The 17,982-nt window shown below is 35.4% G+C and overlaps 1 protein-coding gene and 1 non-coding gene across 5 annotated transcripts in view; one reads left to right on the forward strand and one right to left on the reverse strand.

Moving 5' to 3' along the window:
• The window catches only part of LOC134538271 (titin-like), a 453,345-nt gene that overhangs the window by 199,557 nt on the left and 235,806 nt on the right, over positions 1 to 17,982 (forward strand). For all 4 annotated transcript variants that reach the window (XM_063379437.1, XM_063379439.1, XM_063379438.1 and 1 more), the window contains one exon: positions 4,203 to 4,335. In XM_063379437.1, coding sequence (XP_063235507.1) covers positions 4,203 to 4,335 — 133 coding nt within the window. The remainder of the gene's footprint in view (positions 1 to 4,202; positions 4,336 to 17,982) is intronic.
• Trnas-gcu (transfer RNA serine (anticodon GCU)) lies at positions 17,536 to 17,617 on the reverse strand. Its single transcript has one exon. It is a non-coding gene; the product is annotated as a tRNA-Ser (tRNA).

A 17,982-nucleotide genomic window follows, 5' to 3' on the forward strand; every position in this document is an offset into this window, starting at 1 on the left:
ATAAAAAGTTTTTCGAAAGTCGAACCATGGTAGTATTACATTAAACCTTGTCTGAAAAAATTTACACGATCTTTTCATATTGCAAGGGATGAAAAATAGTGTTTTCAGGTCAAATATAATTGCATAACTACCTTCGTAGGCATAATAAAATTCTCATAATTTGGAAACATCTACATTCAATTAATAACATTTTTTTACTTGTGTAATTGTGTAAAATTATTTTTTAGACCAGGTGAATAATTGTGAAAATGATGTTCCTCGATTGGTAAAAAATATGGCATTACCTTATTTTTGCTTTAAAATGTCTGTATTACAGTGTAGTACAAATAATTTGCAATTTTTTTCTAAGTAAGTTTGTTTTAGACATTCACATAACAATATTTACTTTAAACTTGCAGCTTTTTTTTCACACATTAAATGACACTGTTTTCGCGCAAATAGCATTATAAATCGTTTCGTCGTCTTATATGTTTGATATTCCATAATTTCATAAATAAACAGTATGTATTTAAAAAAAAGATGACACCAAAAATCATTTAACCTATATTTATAACAACTTACATTAGTGTAAAAAAAACTTGGAAATAGTTTTTTATTTTGTTGTGCCAATGATTTGGATATACCAGAACCAAACCATCAATACGTAAAATAATTATGTAAAAAAATAATTATGTAATTATTTATTATAGGTAATTCGTTGAATTTATTCCAGTAAATAAGCGGATTTTTGAGCCACAATACTTCATCTTAATTTACTGTAGGATGAATAGAATATACTGGTAAATTTTAAAAATTTAATTCATTATATTAAAAGTGAGTGGTTTTTGATATACACTGGTCTTGTTTTGATGGTACAACATATTATATTAATTAAAGATGTTATGGTAAGAAGGTGGCAAGATTCAAGATGGCGGTGTACAGAATTTTGTATCTGGCAACCTTCTAACCGTAACTTCATATTTTTTTATAGAAGGGTTATACATGATTGTGTAGCTAAATTTTTAAGTCAATTTATCCAATTATTTGGTGGAGGGTGGAGATGATTAAACATTTTAAAAACGCCTCTAACTCAAAAACTACAAACATTTTGAATTTTTTTTCCAGAACCGTTTTTGAATGGCCTATCAACTGTTCTCAGCTGGTTGTTGAGTTCTGGGACAAACTTTCTGTAAAGATAAGACCAACATCACCAAAAATTTCAATAACATACCAATAACAAAATGGTGTATACACAACACACACACACACACCTGCATATATTCGTCCCCCATATGCCAGAACCACGAATGTGCATTTTACAAGTTTTGAGATATTTAGATTTGTAACTTTAAACCCACTTTAAAATTAGGAAATATTAATCTGATGTAATGTGTTTATTCACGTGATACAGTGACAAACTAAACAAATAGAATATGTATTTTGTTGAATGTTAATAATGTCCTCTACCCTGACATTTAAAATTTTTAAAAATTAAGTATGACACATTCGTGCTTTTGGCATATACAATCCAATTAAAAGACTTAATTTTATTTTTAAATGTAAATGTATTAATCAACTTTATTGGTTGGTTATCATTATCAGCTCTTTAAAAGTGTTTATTCAGCACACAGTATGAAAACACTTGGAATAAAATAAATTTACAATGGAAAACAATGGGTTCAGGTATAAATTCTGTCGATATTCTTCAAAGTACTCTAAAAAAATCATTTCAGTACAAATTAACAATACAATCTGAAAACAAAAAAAAAAACATAGAGTTCTAGAATATTATGAAATATAAATTTCAATACTTCTTAACAATACAAACTGAAAATGAAAAAAACACAACATTTAGTGCCGGTAGTAAATCACATCAACTCTTCATCTGGCTCATCATTGTCTGGTTCTGGAAGTGCATCACGTACACCTTCACTAGTTTTCAATGCTCGGTAATATGCATGATGTTCTCTTGGAATTATCAACTAGTCACACATTGTACATAGATCTTTGTACTTGGGCGCAGAGATTGAGAATGTCTCGTTGTGTGCCTTTGTGACTCCTTGTGTTTTTGAGGGCCGTCCTGCTGTCCTCTTTATTTGTATTGCCTGAAAAGGTTTGTTGAAATCAGTTTTAAAGAACAGCGATTGAGGTTTCTCTTTCTCGTAATGTAGCCAACATATGGATCTGATGGGAATTTTCGGAACTCTTTTTTAGTCTGTTTTAAAGTCAAGAAAATCGTCGTGCAACATTGTGTTCACTACAAGTTGGCGAGGATTATTCCTGTTTGTTCGAATTATTTGCGCCCACCCTTCAGGAACATAAACAGGAAAATTCTTGGATTTCTTTTCTATCTTCGAATGTATTCAACCACACTCCATTTCAGTATGTCCTGTTTCGAAGAATTTATGATCAATGGTTTTGAGCCCTGGATGAGTCTGACAAAGTGTCATGCACATTGATATAAAAATTACATTCTTTTGCTGTCCATCACAACTCTCCGACATCATTCGAACTTCTTCGATGTTCTGTTGACTCATAAACGCAACTTTCTATTTCAATAGCTCCTCGCTTGCCTTCATGTTCATTCCAAAAATAACATGTTCCATCTTGATATTCCAAGTTGTAAAATGTAAGGTTATACACTGCTAACTTTCGTAAGTAAAATATTTGCCCACACAGTCCTTTGGGAGTATTTAAAAGAGCCTGCAAATCAAAGTTAAAGGCCAAAATATGTTGATCATCTTTTGCAGCTAATTTGTCTGTGTTACATTCTTGGCGGGCCATTTCTACTTTTCTTTTATGTCTATCATGCTCTTCTGTTTCATTTTGCTTATCTCCTTCTGTAAGTGAATCATAAGCCAGGCATTTGCAGCTTTGGTATTTCTTTGGGGAAAAAAAACCCAAATTATACTCATTAAAAATTGCTCTATACTTAACAAGGGACACATGAGGTTACTTATTATCTCTGCATTCTTCCTGGAATTCAGGGTGCATTATGAAAATATTCAAACTGGATTCTAAATACTTTTTTGTGCTCTTCTGTCTGCAGTAATGGGATTCAACACAAGGATAACACAAAATATGCTTTCGGATACGGTTCTCGTCTTCTTCCGAAAACTTATTATGAAGGGTATGTTTACATGTTGCATGTCCTTCGAAATGCCAAAATCGCGAATGTGCCACATTCGTGATTTTAGCTAAAGAATAATTTTATATTTCAAGACAATTTCACGAATGTACCACATTCACTATTTTGGCATAACAAAAAATGCAAATATTCCACTTTCGTGTAAAAAGAACTTGCAATTATTGCTACAGGAATAGAGATACAACATTCGTGTTTATGGCAAAACATAGATATTTAAAAATACTTTCTACCTATGTACATATCAAAAAAAGTGATTTTTGCACATTAGTGGTTCTGGCATAAGGGGTATATATATATATATATATATATATATATATATATATATATATAGTGAGCTAGTCTTTCAGTACTTCCCAGTGATGCGTTACATCTAACGAGCAAATTCATGTTATTATGTTGCAAATACACTTATTATAATTTGAAACCCGGACACGAAAATTTAACACAGAATTCATTAAAAATAATGCCGAGCGTGATAAACAATCGTGAATTGTGTTTTCAAACTACGTATCTCGGACGCGAATCAAGCGTAGCCTCCGCTAGAATTCGCTGCCGGAGAATCTGCGTCTCATCTGTTGAATCTTTCGATTTGCAGACAAACTACATAATGATAAAATGGCTCTGACAAGGACTTGAAAAAAAAAAACGGTTTTGGACCTGATTTTTGACAGGGAATTTTCATTGAAATACTGGTAATCTTGTGTTAAAAAGTCGTTAAGCAGTTAATACTGAAGTTTCTATTTGAATTTTTTGAGGTTAGGTGCGCGCCGTTTTTTTCACAGAGTTTTTTTTTTCGAGTAAATATGTTACTGACACGATTAAGTTCTGAGAGTGCATTTATCTTAATAGGCCCTAATTGTCCGAAGATTTCATCGTCATTTGACGTAACGAATCACTTCGTATTTTGTGCAAGTTGTTAGGTTGCAAACTTGAAGACTATGACAGCAGCACCTTGTGGTAGTCGCTCCCGAGACGTGCCTTCACGCCGAGAGCTGAGGTCGTGAACCGTGGGTAGCTCGTGCTCGGAGCGTGTGTGTCGACGGGAAAGGTGAGGATGTTGGATCCCTGCCCGCAGACGCTCCGAGGAGCCCATGTTCCTGACGAAGCCGCGCTCCACTGAGGCCGCCGAGGGCGACACGGTCGTCATCACGTGCGAGGTGGTCGGCGAACCCAAGCCTGAGGTGCTCTGGCTGCGAGACTGGCTCAAGGTAAGGCCCTTCTGCCTCGCTTCTGGTCGACAGCTGGTTCTCCAGGGGGTTGGACCACTTCTACGACCTCGACAGTTCATCGACCACTTCCCCCTCTCCAACTGCTTTACCCTCCACGAGCACGCGTTTTACAACCTCCCTCTGACTCCTGGTCGCCTGATACTTTCGGGGAGGAACTGCTCGAAAATAACGCTTTATTTATTTAACTTTTAAAAATTTTTTCTTTAATTTTTCTATGGGCTTGATTGACATTTCAATGCCCGCCATTTTACTTCAACTTCCCCTTACAGCCCCCACAGCCCTCTACCAGAGTGGGGGGAGAGAGAGAGAGAGAGAGAGAAAAAAAAAACTGTTGTGAGCCTACGAGGTCGTAGAGTATCATAGAGCGAGCGACACTCTTCAACCTCTACGCGCCAGGCACATAAAATAGCGTTGCGTCCGCTCAGTACTCAATATGACCTTAATTCCAACCGTCCGTTTGTCATCCAGCTTGACTTGTTTACGACAGGATTCATGGGTAGATTGACTTAACGTCACGCGATGCGAACTGATCAATTTTTTTTTTCCTGCGCAAAAGAAGAAAACAAGATTTGCTACTGTCAAGCAAATATACACGGGTATTCAGAAGAATAAATGAAGTGAGTAAAACAAACCAACTTGTTCCCTGTGTTTTGTTCGTATAACCGATTTTTTTTTTGTCAGAGTGATTGTTTCATCCGACAGAAGAACGCTCTGCCAGGACTCTTAATTTACCATTTATTCATTGACTTTCACACACCCCCATTGCAACTAACTGTCAAAAACACGCCAAGAACACTCTTTACACACGTTTTTTTCGCGTTTGAAATTGATCATATTGTTTCAACAAATAAAAGAAAATTAGATAACTCAGTGGCAAGTTATTCTCAACCAACAGCAACTATTATTATTATTTTAGTTTTTAAATATTGGTTGATGTTACGTATCGGAAAGGACAAAAAAAAATACATAACAGATTGGCAGCAACGAAGGTTGAAACAAATGCGTAAGAAACACGACTAAAGATTTTATTTTTTATAAATGTTGTCACTTTTTTAACCGAAAGTTTGCTGAACTCACCGAAAATCAAGTATGAAATTGTGTACCTTCATGTGAGGCATGTCACTTAGCTGTTGCTGGGCGCTGTCTTGCAGACCCGTTGCAATAATAAATCGTCGTCTTTGATCTGCCTTCGAGATAGTCGAAGGATGACTCCACAGTTCTGAGAGCTTATTCCGAACCACAGGATATGACCGAGCAAATATACTTCCTAATTGCTTCTGTGTTCCTGTAATATAGATCACAGCCACTTGGGCAGTGCCGTTAGGAAATTAAAACAAAAAAATCCAAATTCAACTTTCATATTACTGTCCGCCGTGCCCCCCCCCCCTCCCTTCCTTGTACTTTAATACGTGGATGGAGTACACCTTCTTAATAAGTTTGCACAATTTGACAAAATTATCAGTGCGGTTTCAAAGGAATGCGTACTCATTTTAAATTACAACTCAACGTCATTTTCCCTTATCTAGTGTACGAGATAGAATCAAGTTACAGAAGGCAGGACAGGCAGATACATACAAATATGGCTGGATACAGACGAGAAAGACAAAAAAAAATACAGAAAAGACAAGACATCCAAGACGGACAGGACAGACAGGGCTCACAGTACAGACAGAGAGTGGACAGGGCGGATAAGATGACAGAACGGATAGGACGGATAAAATAGACAAGAAGGACAAGGCGTATAAGACGGACAATATAGATAGTGGGGACAATGTGTTTTAGACGGACAGGGTGGATAAGAGGACAGAGCGGATAGGGTGGATAAAATAGACTTGATGGACAAGGTGTAAAATACGGACAGAGGTACAATAGGAATAGGGCGAATAAGACGGACGGGGCGGATAAGATGGAGAGGACAAATAATACGGACGGGACGGATAAGATGACAGGGCGGATCAAATGTGCAGGACGGACAAGGCTGGTAAGGTGGACAGGACGGAAAAGACGTATAAGATGTTCAGGGCGCATAAGACGGACATGGTGGATAAACGGACAAGTCAAAGTTACCACAATATAATTATTTGTACTTGTTTACCCTAGAATGAGAACATTTGTAGCAAAATTACCTAGAGGAAACATGAACGCCTTTATTACTATTTTTCAACATATAAAGTTTTAAATATTTTCAGACAATTTTACATTGAGCTAAGTTAAGATAACTTAAAGGAAACCGCTAGAATATTTAAAAAGAAAGCATGATAGACTCTTACTGCACAGAGTGTGTATTATGCTTTTTATTGCTCATGCATTTATACATTCGAGCTTTCTTCAACAAGTAATAAAATGACTCCGACGAGGATGGGATTCGAACCCACGCGTGCAGAGCACATTGGATTAGCAGTCCAACGCCTTAACCACTCGGCCACGGAATATACATTTGGTGTGTCGGTTGCATCTGTAATTGGCAATGGCCACCTCGACTTGTCAGGGCGGCACGTAGCTACTGTATGTTTTATAACTGGTATATTGGCTGCACTGTCTCACATGTTTCCTTTGTTTTACGTCACTCGTCTCTCGTCGCTTCACGCGTGACCTTAATTTTTTTTTTTTAACTGTAAACAATGCACCACACGAGAAGCCTAAGATGTACAAGCTCTGTCCCTGCCCGAACACGCCCGAATATTCACCTTCGGCCAACCTCGGGATTAGTTTTATTTTTGCGCAGGAAAAATGAATTCAAATATTAAAAGTGGTCGGTTAGGTTAGCTACATTAAAACACTTTAAAACACTATGGACGGTTAGTTAGGTTAGTATAGCTACATTAAAATAAACAGAGAAATATAAATATATATAAATAAACCCGAGGTTGGCCGAAGGTGAATATTCGGGGGTGTTCGGGCAGGGACAAAACTTGATGGACATCTTAGGCTTCCCGCACCACACAGCTGCGTTATCAACGACATCCGCACATTCTCTTTCAGCTGTCGACTTGTGCATGGGTAGAGGTTATCTCTCTTGGAGTTCATCTTGCACGACCCTACGCTTCAGCTACGTTTGCCATGCGAAACAACCAAAACGTTCACGCGATGATTAATTGTTTCTGTTCTGATGTATGATGAAACATCTTTGAACTTGGCCGTGTTCATAATTGCGTGTTCTCTCAAACGATATTATATGCGTTCTTATAATTTCAGGAAATGTTTTTATGTGTAATCGTTAAGCTAAGCTCACAATATTATAATGCACTTTCAAGTAATATTGTATAGTGTAATGTGTAATGCGCTTTTGCTGTAAAAAACCAAAATTGTCCATTATATTTTTTTCGACTTTTTCGTTGAATGCTCTATGAGAAACGATTTATAATAAAGTTTTCAAAGTAACATCCACACATAAAATGGGATACCAAGGTCTACCTTGGTAGAGATATAAAAAAAATTAAGTAGACAGGTAATATTTGCCAAACACTTTTTTTTTTTAGTGTATTTTCACATCAGACTTGTTTATTCATCGCGCACAGTTTGAATTAATTTAAATAAAAAATAATATATTGTAGATTTAGACGGTTAAAATATCACCTATAAGTTAATCGATCCTTTTATTATTATTTTTAAGCTTTAGGGATTGATTACGTTCTTCTTTCTGAAACTGCTAAAAATATCCGTTAATTTACAGAAAATTACACGTAATTACAAAGTAAATTCTCAGACCGTGTTAAAACTGGCAGATTTTTTTTTCATACAAATGAGATTATGTATTTGGTGAATTTGTTTTACGTATTTCTTATTCAAAAAAAACTTACAAAACTACAAAATAAAAATTTACAAATTCACATTTATTTTCAAAATCAATATGAAATAATGTGAGCATTATTCACTTATTTTAAACATTTTAGACAAAATATTATATAAATAGGGCTATAATTATTTTACGAAGTTTTTGATTTAAACTCATTAGTGGTAAAAATGTTTATTTTTGTATATTAGCTTTAATTGAAATTCGTAGCCATATCACTGTAACTATTTTTGCTCTGAATCTCTTTATTTCTCTTAATTAAATGTACAAAATTAACTTAATCTAATGGTATATGTAGAGTGAATACACGAATGGTGAATATACCTCCATTGAATCATATCAAGTTATGATTAACAAAATTAGCACGCAGATAGCTGGTCCGTTATGTCTACATAAATTATTTCCTTTTCGTATTTTCCTAACCCGGGACTTTCCGTGTTCGAATATAATTAGGAAGTTCCAGTCTATTATCGAAAATGATCAAATTTATAATACACCTCATGCTTTCGTAATAATTTTCTTTACAGTAATACCTATTATGATTGGAGGATTTGGTAATTGATTACCTATTATAATTGGTGCTCTTGATATAGCATTTATCCGTGTAAATAATTTAAGATTCTGATTATTACCTCTATCTTTAACACCATTAATTATAATCTTAATAGTGAATACAGGAATTGGTTGAAGATTATATCCATATATGTAGCTATGGCAGTTAAGGGCATAACGTTGACGAAGCTACCCGAAGCGTTCTTCGCTGGCAAAGCTCGGGAAATCCTGGTCTCTATTGCAACTGAGTAAACGAATACACTTAACATTTTCCCAACGTGAAAAAAAAAAAAAACCGCTGCAATTCGGATTTACAACTTAACAATTTTCAGCTATATCATCAGACGCCAAAAATGGTCATCGTAGGGTTGAGCATAGTAATTAAATTCTTACTTGTATTCAAGTCCATACTTCATTAGTTATTTTTAAAAATTATTTTCAGCGTATATACTCGTGTTATGGAATTGCAAAAACTATCGCAAGTCATTGTTGTTCTGGTCAACGAAGTCATTAAAGACGACGTGAATGATAAGATTGGAATATACGCAGAAAAAAATTCTGTACTCTTACAAAAGATTCCTTTGGAAATCAGTTACTAAGAAATAGTTTGGAATACTACAAGAAATATATTGTAAGTATTTTTTTTATTTTTGCAAATATTAAACATGTATTTTTTTCGAGATAATATTGAGTATTTCTTACGAAAATTGCCGCATAATTTTATAGTTTTAATTGATGTTTCATTCAAGCAAAATTTTTTAAACCCTGGCAAAGGTAATCGAAATTCAATAATTGGACTTATTTTGTATTGTTATGCTTATTAATGTGCGCAGTTAATACTGGAAATCTATTCAGGAAACGGTTTACAAATAAATTAAACGACTGGAGACTGGGACAACACAAAGCATAAATTACCGGTATTACTGCGAACGATGTTATGTAGTGTACATTTGTTTTCACGTGAATGTACGAATTTACAAATATTTGTAATTTTACATGAATATTTCTTTTTGACGTGTCAACTTCTAATAAATCGATGAACGCCGGCTGCACGCACGAAAAAAGTGTCCCGTTACGCACATTGTCCCGTTACTCTGTGTCCCGTTACGCTCATTGTACGCTTGCGCCGCATCTATCTCTCTTCCACTCGATTGGAACAACCATCGATTTGACTTTTTTCGAGGCACATTAAACTTGAAACACTCCCATTCGTTTCCTACTTTTCCTATCATCGTCCTACCCTTAACGGAATAACACAGATTGGAAGAAGTTAAATAGCAAACATGTATAAAAGTTATATTTAAAATAATCTCTTTCTTTAAAGTAATAAACGTATTTGAATTAATGAGTGCAAATAAAAGTAAATATATCAATTAAATTGTAGATTTCATTTCACTCCTTCTTTGTATCCATATAAAATAGTGATAATTCAGTAAAAATGATTCAATTTTGTTCATAAAAGATTGCAATTATTTCATCAATGTTTTGTTATGACGTTGTCACGTTAAACTATCGTCCGTAAACCGACTTTACAGACAACTAATTTTTTATTTGCAACAAAGAATTTACAGTGTAGCGCTGACGGAATGGATTGGTGAAGAGAAACGGGAGCAAAACGAGAGCATCAACGTCCGCCACATTTTTCCCACTCGCAAAAAAATCTGGTTTCTTCGAAATTGGTGTAAGGTGACTGCAATGAGCATTAACCACCAAGGGCTAAGAATAACTTTTAAATAAGGCTGAAACAGTTTTATTAACAGTTGAATATTTAGAAATTAAATTTTACAGTGTACTAGACTCATAAAAAAATTGGTTGTCTGTAAAGTCGGTTTACGGACGATAGTTTAACGTGACAACGTCATACCAAAACATTGATGAAAGGACGATTATAGGAAAAGTAGGAAACGAATGGGAGTGTTTCAAGTTTAATGTGCCTCGAAAAAAGTCATATCTATGGTTTCAATCGAGTGGAAGATAGATAGATGCGGCGCAAGCGTACAATGAGCGTAACGGGACACAGCGTAACAGGAAAATTTGCGTAACGGGACACTTTTTTGAGCGTGCAGCCGGCGTTCATCGATTTATTAGACGTTGTTACGTCAAAAAATGTATAATATAGAATTGAAACTATCTACGGAATGTTGTGTAAGCGCACGAGTCATTGTTTGTAAATTTTCGTACGTCCTGAGAGGTTTTTTTGGCAGTACTTTTCCGTGATTTTATGGGATTTATTTTTAACAGTGAATATATCTCCGTGTGCGCGAACTCTGGCATTTCTTGAATATGCGCGTACCTTTCCAAGGTGAGCATCGGCAACTGGCAGCTAGCTACAGCTCGACCTTTCTTTGGCTGGTTTTGAAATGGTGGCTGATCTCATCTGCACACCTGGTGTTCACTGTTAGATCTGGTTGCAAATTCAAATTGTTCAAACATTTTCGTACATTCTGCGGACACCATTGCATGCTTATTTATAACGTGGACTTGCAAGATCACGTGTGTTGTTCAGAAACGTATTACGTCACAGTGAACACGTTCTTCTTCTTTCCACTTTCCCTGTTTGCAACGGAGTACAGAACTCAAAATTCGAATTTCTGGTGTAGTTTTAACGAAAAATCAGTTCATATGGAATTGCAATAAATAAATAAATAAATAAATGTGAGTGAGTCTTTCAGTACTTGTTAGAGATGTGTAACATTTAAACACGGTAACGAGCAAATTCATGTGCTCTCATGTTGCGAACACACTAACAACACGCAAATCGGATGCTAAGTTTATCGTATAATTCTTTAAAATAATGCCGAGGGTGATATATATATATATATATATATATATATATATATATATATATATATATAGTTTTCAACTACATTTCTTGACGCGAATCACATGTAGTTTCCGCACCCGCCGCTAGAATTCGCTGCCGGAGCAGCATCGTCGACTATAGAATCGTTTGGTTACCAGACCGAAATGTTAAACTACATAATTAAACTGCTCCGATAAAGCGTAAAAGTCTTGAAAAAAAAATGAAACCCATATTTGGACCTGATTTTCGACGATTTTTTTAATACTGCCAATATTGTTAGAAATTTATTAAACAGTTAATACTACAAAGTTTCCCTTTGGCTTTGTGAAATTTGGTTCGCGCCATTGATCACAGATGGCAGCACCGTGGTTAAATATTTCCGTTCCCTTCACAAAATTACACCCAGCAAATGCCGTATGCTGAAAGCTAAGATGTTACACATAAAAAAATAATCTTTGCGCTTTAAAGTGCTGCAGCAAACGACAATCATGAGACATTATACTTGTGCACACAGATCCACATTATTAAAAAAAGCAGTACTGTTAATTGTTGAGTACTCAGTCGTTAATTAACCTTTAGCTATTCACAGAGAAAAAGGTTTGTTTGAATCAATCAAATATTTATTTATATAGGATGGCGAAACAAATATTTACTTGGTGGAACAAAATATTTTGTTAGTTTAACCAAACTCGGTAAGTAGGTAACAAAAATAATTTGTTACACCTAACCAAATATACCTACATTTGAGTTGACAAAATCATTTTGTTGGGTCAACAGAATCTTTCCTACTACAAAATATTTGTTTGAATTAACAAAATATATTTATTTCGCCATATATAAACAAATATTTTGTTGAGGCAAACAAACCTTTCTCTCAGTGTGCGTTTCTAAAATTCTTACAAACTAACATGTACAAAACAAAATCACAACAAATCCATAAACGCAAATTGTTAATAAATGTTTGTAAACCGACCATGAAAAATGTATCAAGAATACAAGCCTTCAAAGGACGTGGTCTTAACCTAGACGCCATGAAGTACATAGTTTTAAGACTTCGGCCACGAAGGCCCACGATCGTAACGCAAACAAGAGTAAAGACTGTGACAGATATACTCGGCAAGAAATCTGCACGGGTTAGTGGGTTTTAAGCCACTCCAATTTGAATGTTTGTATTATTAATATTTTTGGAATAACTCAACCAAAGAAAAGAAAAAGCTGTATGATATTAAGATCGATTTGTTAAAAAAATATCTCGACCCTGAAAAAAAAAATTGATCGCCTGTAAAGTCGGTTTACGGACGATAGTTTAACGTGACAACGTCATAACAAAACATTGATGAAATGATTGCATACTTTTATGAATAAATTGAGTCATTTTTATTGAATTATCACTATTTTTTATGGATACAAAGAAGGAGTGAAATGAAATCTACAATTTAATTGATAAAATTTACTTTTATTTGCGCTCATTAATTGAAATAATTATGTTTATTACTTTAACGAACAGATTATTTTAACTATAACTTTTATACATGTTTGCTATTTAACTTCTTCCAATCTGTGTTATTCTGTTAAGGGTAGGACGATGATAGGAAAAGTAGGAAACGAATGGGAGTGTTTCAAGTTTAATGTGCCTCGAAAAAGTCAAATCGACGGTTGTTCCAATCGAGTGGAAGAGAGATAGATACGGCGCAAGCGTACAATGAGCGTTACGGGACACAGCGTAACGGGACAATGTGCGTAACGGCACAATGTGCGTAACGGGACACTTTTTCGTTCGTGCGGCCGGCGTTCATCGATTTATTAGACGTCACGTCAAAAAATATCTCGACCATGAAAAAAAAAACTTAATGTGAGTTGGGTAACTTTATGTCTATATTAGATACATTCCTACCACGGCTCTTTGGCCTGTTCTATAGTGACGCGGGAACGGAGGCGGATCTCACGGAACAGAGGTTCTACAATAATAGCACGCAGACGGAGACGGACCAGTACGGATTAGCTCGGCAATACTTAGCTCTTGCGCTTACGTTGCTCCGTGCATGACCAATAGAAGCCAAGTTCTTGGCTACGGTGATCGCCATGTATTGTTTATGTTCAAAATACGTAAAAAAAAATTGTTTCGAGTACAAGGATATCTAGTGTTCTATTATCACTTTGTTTTGAAAGATTTGTGCTATGGGATTGCATGACTTGATGTAAACTTTTGGATATACGACATTGCTAAGCAGATGTATGTCTGTAGAAGAAAACTATAAAAAACTCAAAAGACAAAAACACAAATTAAGAAAACAATTGCTGTTGTCAACAGGATATAAACACCACATAATATTCCATAACAGGAATATGGTCAATAAACAAAGAAAAATGGACTAACAGAACGAAAAACCCCCCACAAATGATGACAGCACAAAAATATTGAACCCAAAAAAATTCAGTACAACAGTTGAAACGAGACAAAAACACGACAAAACGAAAAGACGAAACAAACGCAATAGTTTTCCAAAACTTTGTTTGTTGACCATATTCCTGTTATGGAATATGATGTGATGTTTATATCCTGTTGACAACAGCAATTGTTTGCTTAATTTGTGTTTTTGTCTTTTGAGTTTTTTGTTGTTTTCTTCTACAGACATACATGTGCTTAGCAAAAGCTTACATCAAGTTATAACTTAATGTATTTTTTTTTATTTTTTTTATTTGTGTATGTAAGTTCTGCCCGTGCTGTGATCTCGAAGCATACCGGTAGATAAATTTTAAAATTAAATTAATATTACGTAACCTTGAAATGCAATCTCATAGATTGTCAATTGTTACGTTTCCGCGCGTTTCGGAAGCGGCATATGCGATGGTGGAAACGTCTCCGTTTCCGTGCCATCGTAGGAACGGGCCTTAAGGCCCCCGCCCACCCGGACACACACACGGTGCGCAGAGCTTCAGCAAAAACAACGCGATTTCTTAACTACTCAAGATATCCGGGCGGGGTCTGCTTACGAAAAAGGATTTAAGAGTTCGCTGAGGATCGAAAAGTACTTTTGATTTCGGATTAAGTTTTTAAACTGTATTTTTAGAAGAGTTACAATATGGCTAAAACGCATGTTTTCAAAGTAATTTTTAGGCGTAAAACAACCAGTACAGATTCTTGAATTCACTTAAGGGACTTGTATTACAACTTTATTTTCATTTCTCCGTAATATAATGTTACGGTCTCAGCTCAAATTTCACAGTTGTCCTGTGACTACGAGAAGACTGCGCGCCAGTCCAGAGAAGACACCGCGCTAGAAGCACCAGCGAGCGTCGCGCTTATCATCCCGCCTCACCGACACAGATGCACCCCTGACGAGGCGGGGCCCCTTAAGACTTCATTCGAGTGATTATGTCACAAGTGTTTACCTTAACTTTGAAAAAGATACGTCCGTAAAAGTCAATGTCGCCGCGAAGGCAGCCAAAGCGCAAACTTTCCATTCAAGGCTCTTCTTGTGAGGTTTTTTTTCATAACGTCCGGGAAACGAATACATTGGCGCTTCTGTCTCGGCCGGAACCTGCTAATACGGACTCACTGCGACAGCCTTCAGACGAGCACAAGACCTGCCGTTCATCCCAGCTCGAAGGAACGTTCCACGTTGCGAGGTCACCATGTGGCCGAAGTGAACAGAAAATAAAAACAAATCTACCACGCTTCCTGCTGAAAATAAACTTCCGTTACGAAACTTCTGTCTGGTGCACGTAAAGCTAATTTTTTTTAAATAATGTTCGCAGGCTTTCATATTCATTGTCTGAATTAGCTTGGCCGATGTTTCGGTCGACATTGCAGTCGCCATCATCAGGGAGCAGTTGCCTAGAGTAGGTACCTACTCCCTGATGATGGCGACTGCAATGTCGACCAAAACGTCGGTGAATTATTTGCCAAGGACACGGCTACAACCCAGAAGCCAAACTACAATTTTTTTTTGTTAATGGAACAGAAATACATTAATGTTTAAATTACTGATATTTAAAAAAAAAAAATTACATTTGCGTGAAAACAAATGTAGGATCACTACAAAAAATTGTTCGCAGCTATACTGGGCTCGGATTCTTACCCAGTAATTTATGCTTTGTGTTGTCCGAGTACCTCCAATAGTTATAAAGATATTTGTAAACAGTTACCTGAATAGCTTTCCGTTATTAAATGCGCACATTAATAAGCATAATAATAGCAAATAAAAGGCATATTATTTAATATTCGACTGTCTTTTCCTGGGCTTCAAAAAGGAAAAAGCCTAACTTTAAAGAAAAAAAACTTAATTTTAAGTAACCAGAAAGATGATTCGCCATGCTTTGCCGATAATATTTAAAATTTCGACTAATGTAATTATTAAACAGGTGATTTCATTTCATCTTATAGAGGACTGCAACATTTTACTGTAAACATTTTGTGTAACATGTTTGCTTGAATGAAACTTCAATTAAAATATAAAATATGCGCTAATTTTTGTAAGAAATTGGCTACTCACCATTATCTATAAAAACGTATTTCATATATGCAAAAATTACCATAGCCATGTCTTGCACAAAATTACAATATATTTCTTGTACTATTAACTATTTCTAGGCCACTGGTTTCCAAAGTAATTTTTTGTAAAAGTTCTTAAACACTTTTTTTTTCTATGTACCCAGCATGGCGTCACAAGCTTGAGATAAACGTGTCTACGCTGGTTTTCAAACTCATTTTCTCTTTCAGGCTACGCAAAATGTTTACAGTAAAGTATGTCAGTCCTCTATCTGATGAAATGAAATGACCTGTTTAATAATTACATTATTCGGAATTTTTAATGTTATCGGCAAACGCATGGCGAATCATCTTTCTAGAGACATAACAATTAGGCCTTTTCCAGCCATGCGTAACACAATCAAAAGATCTAGTGCACAAACCTAATGAAACTATTACAAGTCACCCTCAGCTGTTTGATTTTGTAATCAAGTGGCAGAGTTGACAGCAAAGTGGTAATTATTCCGTTGTTGTATACCTACTCTAGCTAGTCGCTGAGTAACGACGAGAAACAACGTAAAATATCGGAGCACAAGACGTAAAAAGTTGTGAAATACATCACTGATAAGAATATTTTTTTTTATTTGGAGTAGGTGATAAAATTTTCCCTGAGCAGAAACTATTATAAAATCTAATTTAATAATATAATTTTTCAAACATTATAATAAAAAGTAATCTTAATAAATATATTGTACTTTGAATCGGCTTTGGGAATACGTCTACCCCATAATAGACCTGTATTTTTCCATTTCCATTCGTTTTGTATTTCTTAAAAAAATACGAACACATTAATTAAAACCAAGCATTAATATTTCCCACATCACTGTAAACAGTGACTTGCCCAGTTAATAATTTCTCTGAATAATTACGGTTTCGTGAAGTAATCATATTTTACACATCTTGATCGAAAATCTTCTGACAAGACAAACGATACAGACAGTATGGGCATGATAAACAGTATAGACAACACAGATAAAACAGGCACACAAAGACTCATACATACACCGATATATACATACGCTAACATATAGACACACCCAAAGGCAAAGACAAACAAACATGGGAAAAACAAAAACATAGAAAAGAAAGTACATATTAACATTTTCAGTCTATTCATCCTCTGAATTGGACAATTTGTATCTCAATGATACATGGAGTTTACCAAACCTTGAAGGTTACATTTTAGTGGACATCAAACTTATATGACCTGATTTACATTTATTAATTACCATAAAATATTGTACATTAATATTGTAACTATAGCGTAAGATTATTAACACATTTAAAAACTAAAAAAAAGTAAACAAATTAGTTAAATTTTTGTAGTTGACAAAGTTCGACTGAAAGGGTTAAATCGATGTGTCGTAGATTATACTCTTAGTTTAAATCAAGGCAAATTGTATTATTCATTTAGAACTAAGGGAATGAAATGTAACACTGTACCAATAACGCTATTTCGAAGAAACGTACTGTTTGTTCTCACAATTAGTAAAAACATTGCGACGAGGATGGGATTCGAACCCACGCGTGCAGAGCACATTGGATTAGCAGTCCAACGCCTTAACCACTCGGCCACCTCGTCACATGGTTAGATAGGTTGGTACTACGTAATGTACATTGGTGTGTCGGTTGCACATGTCCAATTGGCAGTGCTCTGTGGAGCAGCCTAAGATGTACACCAAGTTCTGTCCCTGCCCGAACACGCCCGAATATTCACCTTCGGCCAACCTCGGGATTTGTTTTATATTTGCGCAGGAAAAATGAATTCAAATATTAAAAGTGGTTGGGTAGGTTAGCTACATTAAAACACTTTAAAATACTATGGACTATTAGTTAGGTTAGTATAGCTACATTAAAATAAACAGAGAAATATATATATATATATATATATATATATATATATATATATATATATATATATATATAAATGAACCCGAGGTTGGCCGA

The sequence above is a fragment of the Bacillus rossius genome, chromosome 13 (assembly GCF_032445375.1).
Source record: "Bacillus rossius redtenbacheri isolate Brsri chromosome 13, Brsri_v3, whole genome shotgun sequence".
Lineage (NCBI taxonomy): Eukaryota > Metazoa > Arthropoda > Insecta > Phasmatodea > Bacillidae > Bacillus > Bacillus rossius.